We start from the raw sequence: 14,266 nt of genomic DNA on the forward strand, positions 1-14,266 counted from the left end.
AAACTGCCCAAGGCTTGAGAAAAGAATCATCTGCAGGTCCCAGAGGGAACAGAGCAGTATTTACATACAGCCAGGTACAATGCCTGTTCCCACCAGCCAAACTGGAAAGCCACATTGTCGTGGAGCACTGGGTGGGCTACTCAGGGGTACTGAGGCTTTTGCTTCAGTAATGGGGGATAAATAGCCCTTGACTAAATCAGCCCTTGTCCCATCTAACAAATCTTAAAAGCAAGACCTAAAAGGACCAAACTCTAATGTAACTGAATTTCACAACAAAGTAATTTGACTGAGTTCCAGAACAAAGTTCAAGAATACTTACAGGAATACAAAAATATCCAATACTCAACAATGTAAAATACACAATGTCTGGCATCCAAACAAAGATTCAGGTTGAATCCCTATTCCAAGTGGAGGGCAGAGCCTTCATTGCTAGGTAAGATCTAGCTGGGGCTCTCCTTTCACTGATTTTGTGTGGAATATGGTAAGTAAACCCTTACAATGTGGTCTTTTATGATTCAGAAAAGTTATCTTCAATGATTTCTTTAATTACTGTATTATTGTATCAATTCAAGTATTGATATTACAGTCTCTCTTCAGAAATACATTAGAATTCTTTGGCTAAAGAGGATTAAAAATACAGATTCTGGACACCAGTCTTAGAATATCTGATTTAATAGTCTAGAGTGGGACTCAGGAATCTGTTTTCTGTTTCATTTTTATTTTGTTTTACAAATTTGTTTTGTTCTGTTGCAATCCTAGATTTGGGGAATATTGCTCAACACTCAGCATGTTAAGATTCTCTTCAATATTTTCAATCTGGATTGAATTGTTTCAAATTTCTTGTTTTCCTGAAATTCCTTAATTCACCCTTAAAAATTTAATTTCATCTCATCTTTTGGCCTCAAACTGTGATCCATTCATTTTTAAGTTTTCTCTTCTTACAGGTTTATGATCCCATAACAGAGCTGCCAGCCATGTGTTTATCCTTCCCTTGAAGAAGCTGTTGGGACCTTATATTTTCATAGGGTTTTTGTTTTCTCTTAACCTTCCAAAGGAAGTCCTCTTTCTTCTGTTACTTACTATTTTAATACGTATTTTCTGATTACATTTAGTTAACCTGAAAGGAGATAAATGTATCCAGTCCTGACATTTGGCAATATACATGTGTGGACTGCTTTTGACTTTACCCTGGAGAAAGGCTACCCACTCTAGTATTCTAGCCTGGAGAATTCCACGGACTGTATACTCCATGGGGTCACAAAGAGTCGGACATGACTGAGTGACTTTCACTTTCATGAACATTAGTTGATTTATATTAACTTTTCCTCTGACATTGAACAAATTTGGGTTTTAAGTAGAGACATCGCTACCAATCTTACTAAGTCTTCAGCTTGCTCTGTTAGTAAGCTGACTGGTTGAACAACTGTTAGTCACACCTCTTGCCACATCCTGCTATAGGGAATAAACTTCCAGGATACTAGGAATCAGTGCTTGAGTAAGGATGGCTATACAAAGTGTTCCTTGTTCTAACACAACCTCGAGTGCTTCTTCAAGATTCTGCTACTGACATACCAAGATTTCAGGATTAGAGTGTTACTCTTTTAAGACTCTGGTCCAGGCATGGACACAATAAAAGTTTCTGTAGTCATATTTTTCCTCAGCACACCTAACAATGTGGAGAATATTCAAAAGAGAACACTTTATTTAAAAAAAAAAAAAGGAAAGAAAAAAAGAGAGAGAAGGAAGAAGGAAGGAAGGGAAAACACACACACACACCTCCCCTCACATTGTGCTTACAGGCTTGGGAGCAAATGTAACAAAACCAGCCAGTATTTACCTTCCTTAGCAGTTGAACTGCCTTTCTGAGCTCTCCTTTGGCAAAGCAGATCTTGCCCATGTTATAAAATGTTTCAGCCACTTTTTCATTACAGTCACCATAGCTGATGACCTGAGATCTCAATGAAGCCTTTAGCAGCCTATAAGCCTCCTAGGGGATTAAAAAAATACATACATACTTTTAATTCACCTGGCAATTCTGAAGGAGCATGCTGGTTGTATTCTTCTCTATGGGAGGCATCCTACCCTACAATGGTACAACCCACCAGGATCAGTCGGTTGTGATATGTCATCTAGGTAATGTTTCCATGAAGAGTTGAAGTTTCAAGCTTATAATTAATTATAGTAGTTAATTCACATGAACAATATTATTTCATCTTTATGACTACCCTACAACAGAGAAATGTTATTACACTCTTTTCTTGATGAAGGAATGGAAACTAATAATGGCAAAGGATCTTGCTTGAGCTCACAGAGCCTACAGTTAGCAGTGTCAAGATTCAAACCAGCCAGTCTGAATTCCATAGCCCTTGCTCTTTTTTTTTTAAGATTTTTTTTTAATGGGGACAATTTTAAGTCTTTATTGAATTTGTTACAATGTTGTTTCTGTTCTATGTTTTCGTTTCTTGGCCACAAGGCATGTGGGATCTTTGCTCCCTGATGAGGGATCAATTTGACACCCCCTGCAATAGAATGAGAAGTCTTAACCACTGGACCACCAGGAAGTCCCAAGCCCTTGTTCTTTTTTTTTTTTTTAATGACTCTTAAAAAAAGTTTTCAAACCTTCAGAAAACCTGAAAGAATAGTAGAATAAATACACAAAATATTTTCACCCAGATTCACCAGCTGGCTATCATTTTGCAATGTTTGCTTTACTGCACTCTGTAAAAAATTATGTGTGTGTATGTGTGTAATAGACAACATTTTATATAGTTAATACATATATAAATATATACACATATTTTTGTTGAAAATAAATTGTATTCAATATACTAAGATAAAATAGTGTCAACAATTCCATTTTAAAAGGAGCTTTTTCTCCTGTTCTCAAGCCTGAGATGATACTCTCAGCCTGGAAGATGGCAGTTCTGGCTAGTGGATCCTGTTTATTTTTTATCAGTGGCAGATTAAACTTCTATTTGAAAAAAAAATGTTATTTTTCAAAGGAACATAATTCCTAAATCTTCTGAGTTTCTGTTATGGTCTTTTAGAACAGGCTGAGGGTCTCATCTCAGGCTTGAAGGGTGGAAGAAAAAGCTCCTTTTAAAATGGAATTATCCCTGATGCTCTAGAAGCTAGGATTCCTGGTTTTCATCCAGGGTACTGCTACTGCTGCTGCTGCTAAGTCGCTTCAGTTGTGTCCAACTCTGTACGACCCCATAGATGGCAGCCTACCAGACTCCCCCGGCCCTGGGATTCTCCAGGCAAGAACACTGGAGTGGTTGCCATTTCCTTCTCCAATGCATGAAAGTGAAAAGTGAAAGTGAAGTCGCTCAGTTGTGTCCGACTCTTCACAACCCCACGGACTGCAGCCTACCAGGCTCCTCCGTCCATGGGATTTTCCAGGCAAGAGTACTGGAGTGGGGTGCCACCAGGCTACCCATGTTCAATTTCTGGGCAGGGAACTAAGATCTCTCTTCAGGACTGCTCACTGCTGTCTCCCTGAGATCAGTTTCTTTGGGGCTTCGGTTTCAGGTGGCACTAGTGGTAAAGAACCCACCTGCCAATTCAGGAGAGGTAGGAGACTCGGGTTCGATCCCTGCGTCAGGAAGATCCCCTGGAGGAAGGCATGGCAACCCACTCCAGTAGTCTTGCCTGGAGAATTCCATGGACAGAGGAGCCTGGTGGGCTACAGTCTATAGGGTTGCAAAGAGTTGGACACTGAAGTCGGACTGAAGCGACTTAGCACGTAGGCACATCCCACAGGAAGTGTGTTGTGAAATTCAGCAAAGTAATTCAAGTTATTGAGCACCTACTATGTACCAGTTACTGTTTCAGGCACTGAGGACACAGCAGTGAACAAAACAAAAACCCCTGCCCTCATCAAGCTAATTTCCTAGTAGTAAAGGTGATCTGTCCACAGTCCTGCCTATGGTTTAGATACAGAGCCACCTGGCTGGCACTCAAATGCTTTTGTATCTCTAGGAGATTGGTACATGTGGTTAGAAGCAGAGAGCTGTTAGGCATTGATATTGGTGTCTTATCACAAAGTCATGATGTTCACTGTATCAGAACCTAACAAGAATAAGCTATGAGATTCTGACCAAATGCCTTCACACCATGGAAACTAAATTAAAATATTAGATACATCTGTGGCTTTGCTAGCTCATATTAATCTTCCATACCAATAGAAAATGCCAAGGCCATTGTAAAAATAATAAAAAACATTGCAAATCATCACCATGCTTTTTGCCTCTATGAGTGGCAATTAATAGAACTAAAGAAAATGTCATCATTTATAAAAATATTCAAATGTGAAATAAAAGAAGCTTTTTCTTCATTCCTCGAAAAAAAAAAAGAAAAAAAAAAAACAACTTTCCTATTATGTGCCTAGAACCCTACTCTTAAACTGGCTGTCACATGGCCAACAAGATCATGTCATGTCAGATCCATACTGTTTCTTCACATGCCTGAGGAAGAATTAAGAGCTGACTTGGTCAGATCAAAGTCACGTGGTATCTCATGACAAATAAAGGTCTTCACTGCCTTCATGCTAAACTCAGTACTAAAGTTCAGGTCCAAAGTTTTTGAGTAAGAGTTTAGACTCATGGGACTTCTAAGTAAAAAGGTCAGCGACCAAAAGCTTCTTTTGATGGCTATAACTCTTTTTCAATGTGAAAACAAAAGTTTGGTCAATAAGGAGCTGAAGACCAGAAACTGAGAAGGAAATAATATATCAAGAGTAAAACAAACAAACAAAAAAACTTAGCTATATCTAAAGATGAAAGCCCATTTTGACTTAAAATATGAAATTTACACAGGACTAGAGATTATATGTGTCCTGCATTTGAAGGGGCTCATATTTCAAGATACAGGAAAAATACTTAAAAAAAAAAAAAACTAATATTGCAACATGCACCAGCCGTTTTTCCCCTGGCTAATATTGCAAGCTGCACCAGCCCTATTTTTATTCGTGGCATTATCCGAGCCTCCTCTGAGCTTCCATTTCTAAATGTTGTTGCTCAGTCACTCTGTTATGCCTGACTCTTTGAGACCCCATGAACCGCAGCATGCCAGGCTTCCCTATCCTTCACCATCTCCTGGAGTTTACTCAAACTCACATCCATTAAGTTGGTGATGCCATGCAACCATCTTGTCCTCTGTTATCTCCTCTGCCTACTGCCTTCAAGCTTTCCAGCATCAAGCTCTTTTCTAATGTCAGTTCTTCACATCAGGTAGCCAAAGTAATGGAGCTTCAGCTTCAGCATCAATCCTTCCAGTGAATATTCAGGACTGATTTCCTTTAGGACTGACTGATTGGATCTCCTTGCATTCCAAGGGACTCTCAAGAGTCTTCTTCAATACCACAGTTCAAAAGCATCAACTCTTCAGCACTCAGCTTTCCTTATGGTCCAACTCTCACATCCATACATGACTACTGGAAAAATCATAGCTTTGACCTGACAGACCTTTGTTGGCAAAGTAATGTCTCTGCTTTTTAATAAGCTGTCTAGATTGGTCATAGCATTTCTTCCAAGGAGCAAGTGTCTTTTAAATTCATGGCTGCAGTCATCATCTGCAGTGATTTTGGAGCCCAAGAAAATAAAGTCTGTCACTGTTTCCATTGTTTGCCCATCTGTTTGCCATGAAATGATGGGATGGGGTGCCATAATCTTAGTTTTGTGAATGTTGAGTTTTAAGCCAGCTTTTTCACTCTCCTCTTTCACTTTCATCAAGAGGCTCTTTAGTTCCTCTTCGCTTCTATAAGGGTGGTGTCAACTGCATATCTGAGGTTATTGACGTTTCTCCTGGCAATCTTGATTCCAGCTTGTGTTTCATCCAGCCTAGCATTTCACATGATGTACTCTGTATATAAGTTAAATAAGCAGAGTGACAATATACAGCTTTGACATACTCCTTTCCCAATTTGGAACCAGTCTGTTCTTCCATGTCCAGTTCTAATGGCTGCTTCTTGACCTGCATACTATTTTATCAGGAGGCAGGTAAGATGGTCTGATATTCTCATCTCTTTAAGAATTTCTACAGTTTGTTGTGTATCAAAGGCTTTAGTGCAGTCAGGGAAGCAGATGTTTTTCTGGAATTCTCTTCCTTTTTCTATGATCCAACAAATGTTGGCAATTTGATCTCTGGTTCCTCTGCCTTTTCTAAATCCAGCTTGAACATCTGGAAGTTCTCAGTTCACGTACTGTTGAAGCATCGCTTTGAGAATTTTGAGCATTACTTTGCTAGAGTGTGGGCTTCCCTAGTGGCTCAGACAGTTAAGTGTCTGCCTGCAAAGGGGGAGACCTGGGTTCAATCCCTGGGTTGGGAAGATCCCCTGGAGAAGGAAATGGCAACCCACTCCAGTACTCTTGCCTGGAAAATTCCATGGACTGAGGAACCTGGTAGGCTACAGTCCATGGGGTCGCAAAGAGTTGGACATGACTGAGTGACTTCACTTCACTTTCACTTTGTTAGCATGTGAAATGAGTGCAATTGTGCAGTAGTTTGAACATTCTTTGGCATTGCCTTTCTTTGAGATTGGAATGAAAACTGACCTCTTCCAGTCCTATGGCCACTGCTGAGTTTTCCAAATTTGCTGGCATATTGGGTGCCAACAGCATCATCTTTTAGGATTTGAAATAGTTCAGTTGGAATTCCATTACCTCCACTAGCTTGTTTGTAGTGATGCCTCCTAAAGCCCACTTGATTTTGCACTCCAGGATATCTGGTTCTAGGTGAGTGATCACACCATCATGCTTATCTGGGTCATTAAGATCTTTTTTGTATAGTTCTTCTGTGTATTCTTGCCACCTCTTCTTAATATCTTCTGCTTCTGTTAGGTCCATACTATTTCTGTTCTTTATTGTGCCCATCTTTGCATGAAATATTCCCTTGGTATCTTCTAATTTTCTTGAAGAGATCTCTAGTCTTTCCCATTCTATTGTTTTCCTCTATTTCTTTGCATTGTTCACTTAGGACGGCTTTCTTATCTCTCCTTTCTATTCTTTGGAACTCTGCATTCAGATGGGTATATCTTTCCTTTTCTCCTTTGCCTTTCACTTCTCTTCTTTTCTCAGCAACCTTTAAGGCCTCCTCAGATAGCCATTTTGCCTTTTTGCATTTCTTTTTCTTGGTGATGGTTTTGATCACCACCAAACATTCGTACAATGTTATGAACTTCCATCCATAGTTCTTCAGACACTTTGTCTATCAGATCTAATCCCTTGAACCTATTTGTCACTTCCACTGTATAATCATAAGGGATTTGATTTAGGTCATACCTGAATGGCCTAGTTGTTTTCCCTAGAAGAAGTGAAAGTCACTCAGTCGTGTCTGACTCTGCAACCCCATGGACTAAACAATCCATGAAATTCTCCAGGCCATAATACTAGAGTAGGTTGCCATGCCCTTCTCCAGGGGATCTTCCCAACCCAGGGAGCGAATGCAGGTCTCCAGATTGCAGGTGGATTCTTTACCAGCTGAGCCACCAGGGAAGCCAGTGGTTTTCCCTACTTTCTTCAATTTAAATCTGAATTTTGCAATAAGGAGTCATGATCTGAGCCACAGTCAGCTCCCGGTCTTGTTTTTGCTGACTGAATAGAGCTTCTCCATCTTTGGCTGCAAAGAATATTATCAATCTGATTTTGGTATTGACCATCTGGTGATGTCCAGTGTTGTTGGAACAGGGTGTTTGCTGTGACCGGTGCATTCTCTTGGCAAAACTCTGTTAGCCTTTGCCCTGCTTTGTTTTGTACTCCAAGGCCAAATTTGCCTACTACTCCAGGGATCTCTTGACTTCCTACTTTTGCATTCTAGTCCCCTGTGATGAAAAGGACATCTTTTTTTGGTGTTAGTTCTAGAAGGTCTTGTAGGTCTTCATCAGTTCAGTTCAGTTCAGTTGTTCAGTCATGTCCGACTCTGCGACCCCATGGACCACAGCATGCCAAGCCTCCCTGTCCATCACAACTCCCAGAATTTACCCAAACTCATGTCTATCAAGTCGGTGATGCCATTCAACCATCTCATCCCTCTGTCACCCCCTTCTCCTCCCGCCCTCAATCTTTCCCAGCATCAGGGTCTTTTCAAATGAGTCAGCTCTTCACATCAGGTGGCCAAAGTATTGGAGTTTCAGTTTCAACATCAGTCCTTCCAATGAATACTCAGAACTGATCTCCTTTAGGATGGACTAGTTGGACCTCCTTGCAGTCCAAGGGAGTCTCAAGAGTCTTCTCCAACATGACAACTCAAAAGCATCAATTCTCCAACATGACAATTCAAAAGCATCAATTCTTCAGTGCTCAGCTCAGTAGGTCTTCATAGAACCATTCAACTTCAGCTTCTTTGGCATTAGTGGTTGGGGCATAGATTTGGATTACTGTGACATTGAATGGTTTGCCCTGGAAACAGAGATCATTCTGTCATTTTTGAGACTGTACCCAAGTACTGCATTTTGGACTCTTTTGTTGACTATGAAGGCTACTCCATTTCTTCCAAATAGATTCTTGCCCACAGTAGTAGATATAATGGTCATCTGAATTAAATTCATCCATTCTGGTCCATTTTAGTTCACTGAGTCCTAAAATGTCAATGTTCACTCTTGCCATCTCCTGTTTGACCACTTCCAATTTACCTTGATTCATGGATCTAACATTCCAGGTTCCTATGTAATATTGTCCTATGCAGCATCAGACTTTCTGAATTATGAAATGAAAAAGGCTGCCTCAATCTAACAATCTAGCAGTTAATTTGTGAGTTGATAATATTTACCCGCTTTTCCCCATTTTGAACAAGCCATTTGCAAAATTCTTCAACAGTTGTCAGTGTTTCATAATCCTCTGGGCCCAATGTTGTTTGATATGCAGTGATGCTTTTCATAAAATACAGCCCAACAGCATCTGCATAAAAGGGAAACAATTATTTAAGGCAATATGCTAATCTTTACAAGTGTCTAATTTCAACTTTGGCTCGATCAATTAGATATTTTCATGCTTAAAGCCCATGGCTTGTCCTCTTTCCAGGACTCATAAAAGCTTCACACAATCTGAGATATAGTTTGATGGCATCAGATGAAGTTCTAATTTTATTTTTTTTGATGAAATGCATGGATTTTCTGTAGGAAAAGAAAGCTTATGTCTGAACAGTCTTATTCTAAGACCTAAAGTAACCACAAATTAAACTCTCCAGTGCAATGGAAGACTATATTTTCAGTTAAAGTCTTACAGAGACTGCTGTTTATTGGGGCTCCTGTTGAGTGTATGTGTGTGGAGAGTGTGAGTTTTGATTTTAAAAGAATTTTAATAAATGCTGGAGAGGGTGTGGAGAAAAGGGAACCCTCCTACACTGTTGGTGGGAATGCAAACTAGTACAGCCACTTTGGAGAACAGTGTGGAGATTCCTTAAAAAATTGCAAATAGAACTACCTTATGACCCAGCAATCCCACTGCTGGGCATACACACCAAGGAAACCAGAATTGAAAGAGACACATGTACTCCAGTGTTCATCACAGCACTGTTTATAATAGCCAGGACATGGAAACAACCTAGATGTCCATCAGCAGATGAATGGATAAGAAAGCTGTGGTACATATACACAATGGAGTATTACTCAGCCGTTAAAAAGAATACATTTGAATCAGTTCTGATGAGATGGATGAAACTGGAGACGATTATACAGAGTGAAGTAAGCCAGAAAGAAAAACACCAATACAGTATACTAACACATATATATGGAATTTAGAAAGATGGCAATGACGACCCTGTATGCAAGACAGCAAAAAAGACACAGATGTGTATAATGGACTTTTGGACTCAGAGGGAGAGGGAGAGGGTGGGATGAGTTGGGAGAATGGCATTGTAACATGTATACTATCATGTAAGAATCGAATTGCCAGTCTATGTCCGATGCAGGATACAACATGCTTGGGGCTGGTGCACGGTGATGACCCAGAGAGATGTTATGGGGAGGGAGGTGGGAGAGGGGTTCATGTTTGGGAACACATGTACACCTGTGGTGAATTCATGTCAATGTATGGCAAAACCAATACAGTATTGTAAAGTAAAGTAAAGTAAAAATAAAAATTTTAAAAAAAAATTTAAAAAAAAAGAATTTTAAATTTACAGTTGTTGTTGTTTAAAAATTTACTTCCAATGATGTCTTTTATTCTAAACATAATAGATATTTTTGAAATCAATCTAGAAAATGCAGAGAAGCAAAAAGAAAATAAAAATTATCTCCATACACATCACTTGGGAACAGGCACTAACATTTTTTAGCCACTGTATTAAGGTGTAAGCTGTATAACACACATTCACCCACTGTAATTATACAGTCTTGTAATACTTATGTAACCATGATACATGATGTGATCACACAATATGTAGTCTTTTCAAGCTGATTCTTTCATGTAGCATGCTGTTTTAAGGTTCATCCATGTTGTTGCATGAATTAGTACTTCACTCCTTTTTCTAAATGAGTATTTTTCTATCCTATGGATATATGACATTTTGTTTACACATTCACAAGCTGACGAATATTTGTGCATGTGAATATAGTCTACTGTATTTCCCCCCATACTTATCAGTTCCAATTCCATTCCTTTCTGTGGATGACTTACCATCTGCTGTCATTTTCTTTCAGCCTGAGGGTTTCCTTTAGTGTTTCTTTTAGGGCAAGGCTGCTACCAATAAATCCTGATTTTGTTTATCCAGAGATGTCTATCTCACCTTCATTTCTGAAGGAGAGTTTTGTGGGATGTACAATTCTTGGCTGAATTTTACTGCAGTATTTTCCACTGCCTTCTAGCCTTAATTTATCTGATGAAAAATCAACCATTAATCATATTACTGTTCTCCTATAAATAGTTGTTTTTCCATTGCTGCTTTTAAGATTTTCTCTTTGTCATTCAACAATTTGACTACATGTGCAACTGTGGTTTCACTTGTGCTTACCTTACTTGGCATTGGGATTTTCAGATCTGTGGATAACATTTTTATCCAACTGGGGAACTTCAGGGCCATGATTTCTTTAGATGATTTTCTGCCTTGTTCTTTCTCTTCTCCTTATGGAGCTCCCATTACATGAGTGTGTGTACCCCTGCTGTGGTACCACAGATATCTGATGCTCTCATTTCTCTTCAGAATCTCCTATTGCTATTCTTTTGATTGGATCATCTCTAGTGACCTGCTTTTGAGCTATCTCTATCTTTTCTGCTATCTCAAAGCGGATGTTGAGACCATTAACACATTTTTTATTGTTACTATATCTTAAAATTCCAGAAATTCCATTTTACCTAGTTTATTAAAAAGTTTATATTTCTCTAAAAAAAATAAAGATTTCATATTTACTAAATAATTTTCATATTTTCTTTTAATTCTTTGAACTGTTTCCTTTAATTTTTCAACATATTTATGATAGCTGCTTTGAAGTCTTTGCTAAATCCAACATCTAGCCCACTTAAGAGTGAATTTCTATTGACTGCTTTTTTTCTGAGTCATGGGCTTCTGCCTCTCTGTATTCTTCTCTTTTTTTGTTGTTGTTGATAACTCTACACTTTAGATAATCATAGGAGTAATCACAGATTCTGATACATCTTTGTGGGGTTCTGTTTATTAGGTAAATTATACAACCTGTCTTCCCCATGGTGTTGGGAGGCTAACGTCTTTGCTCTGGTGTTATCTGTGTGTGCTTGGTTTTTATTTTTTAGTAATAAACCTTTTAGAGCAGTTTTACATTCACAGAAAAATTAAGTGGAAGATAGAGATTTCCAGTATAATTTTGTCGCTAAACACTTATGATGGTTAATTTTATGTGTCAACTTGACAAGGCTAAGGGATCCCAGATAAGCTGGTAAATAATAATTCCTAGTGTGTCTGTGAAGGTATTTCTGGAATACACTAGCATCTAAATCAGTATACTGATTAAAGAGCTACCCTTATTAACATGGGCTTCCCTGGTAGCTCAGCTGCTAAAGTATCTCCTGCAATACAGGAGACTCCAGTTTGACTCCTGAGTCAGGAAGATCTGCTGGAGAAGGGATAGGCTCCCCACTCCAGTGTTCTTGGGCTTACCTGGTGGCTCAGCTGGTAAAGAATCCACCTGCAATGAGGGAGACCTGGGTTTGATCCATGGGTTGGGAAGATCCCCTTGAGAAGGGAATGGCTACCCATTCCAGTATTCTGGCCTGGAGAATTCCATCAACTATACAGTCCATGGGGTCGCAAAGAGTTGGACATGACTGAGTGACTCTCACTTTCACTTATCAACATAGACAAGAATTATCAAATCTATTGTTCAGTTTAGTTCAGTCACTTAGTTGTGTCCAACTCCTTGCGACCCCATGAACCGCAGTACACCAGGCCTCCCTGTCCATCACCAACTCCCAGAGTCTACCCAAACTCATGTCAATTGTGTCTGGGATGCCATGCAACCATCTCATCCTCTGTCGTCCCCTTCTCCTCCTGCCCTCAATCTTTCCCAGCATCATCAGGGTCTTTTCCAATGAGTCAGCTCTCCACATCAGGTGGCCAAAGTATTGGAGTTTCAGCTTCAACATCAGTCCCTCCAATGAACACCCAGGACTGATCTCCTTTAGGATGGACTGGTTTGATCTCCTTGCAGTCCAAGGGACTCTCAAAAGTCTTCTCCAACACCACAGTTCAAAAGCATCAATTATTTGGCACTCTGCTTTCTTTATAGTCCAACTCTCACATCCACACATGACTACTGGAAAAACCACAGCCTGACTAGATGGACCTTTGTTGGCAAAGTAATGTCTCTGCTTTTTAATATGCTGTCTATGTTGGTCATAACTTTCCTTCCAAGGAGTAAGTGTCTTTTAATTTCATGGCTGCAATCACCATCCACAGTGATTCTGGAGCCCAGAAAAATAAAGTCAGCCGCTATTTCGACTGTTTCCCCACCTATTTGCCATGAAGTGATGCAACCAGATGTCATGATCTTAGTTTTCTGAATGTTGAGCATTAAGCCAGCTTTTTCACTCTCCTCTTTCACTTTCATCAAGAGGCTTTTTAGTTCCTGTTCACTTTCTGCCATAAGGGTGGTGTCATCTGCATATCTGAGGTTATTGATATTTCTCCCAGCAATCTTGATTCCAGCTGTGCTTCCTCCAGCCCAGCGTTTCTCATGATGTACTCTGAATATAAGTTAAATCAGTGGGTGACAATATACAGCCTTGATGTACTCCTTTTTCTATTTGGAACCAGTCTTTTGTTCCATGTCCAGTTCTAACTGTTGCTTCCTGACCTGTATACAGGCTTCTCAAGAGGCAGGTCAGGTGGTCTGGTATTCCCAGAATTTTTCACAGTTTATTGTGATCCACACAGTCCAAGGCTTTGGCATAGTCAATAAAGCAGAAATCGATGTTTTTCTGGAACTCTCTTGCTTTTTTGATGATCCAGCGGATGTTGGCAATTTGATCTCTGGTTCCTCTGCCTTTTCTAAAACTAGCTTAATACCTCATGCCCAAGGTAAGAGGTAGGCACTGAGAGAGGGCATCAGAGGGCAGACAGACTGAAACCATAATCACAGACAACTAGCCAATCTGATCACGTGGACCACAGCCTTGTCTAGCTCAGTGAAACTAAGGCATGCCATGTGGGGCCACCCAAGACAGACAGGTCATGGTGGAGAGGTCTGACAGAATGTGGTCCACTAGAGAAGGGAATGGCAAACCACTTCAGTATTCTTGCCTCAAGAACCCCATGAACAGTATGAAAAGGCAAAAAGATAGGACATTGAGAGATGAACTCCCCAGGTCAGTAGGTGCCCAATATGCTATTGGAGATCAGTGGAGAAATAACTCCAGAAAGAAAGAAGGGATGGAGCCAAAGCAAAAACAACACCCAGTTGTGGATGGGACTGGTGATAAAAGCAAGGTCCAATACTGTAAAGAGCAATATTGCATAGGAACCTGGAATGTTAGGTCCACGAATCAAGGCAAATTGGAAGTGGTCAAACAGGAGATGGCAAGAGTGAACATCGACATTCTAGGAATCAGCAAACTAAGATGGACTGGAATGGGTGAATTAACTCAGATGACCATTATATCTACTACTGTAGGCAGGAATCCCTTAGAAGAAATGGAGTAGCCATCACAGTCAACAAAAGAGTAAAATGCAGTACTTGGATGCAATCTCAAAAATGACAGAATGATCTCTATTCATTTCCAAGGCAAACCATTCAATATCATGGCAATCAAATCTATTGAGGGTCTGAATAGAATCAAAAAAGGCAAAGGAAGGGTGACTC

The 14,266-nt window shown here is 39.8% G+C and overlaps 1 protein-coding gene across 1 annotated transcript in view; it reads right to left on the reverse strand.

The window, feature by feature from the left end:
• The window catches only part of TTC23L (tetratricopeptide repeat domain 23 like), a 64,462-nt gene that overhangs the window by 12,759 nt on the left and 37,437 nt on the right, over positions 1–14,266 (reverse strand). Inside the window, exons 9-10 of the mRNA XM_005694815.3 lie at positions 8,767–8,894; positions 1,838–1,987 (exon numbers count right to left, since the gene is read on the reverse strand). Of these exons, the coding sequence (XP_005694872.1) occupies positions 1,838–1,987; positions 8,767–8,894 (278 nt within the window). The remainder of the gene's footprint in view (positions 1–1,837; positions 1,988–8,766; positions 8,895–14,266) is intronic.

Source organism: Capra hircus, chromosome 20 (genome assembly GCF_001704415.2).
Source record: "Capra hircus breed San Clemente chromosome 20, ASM170441v1, whole genome shotgun sequence".
NCBI lineage: Eukaryota > Metazoa > Chordata > Mammalia > Artiodactyla > Bovidae > Capra > Capra hircus.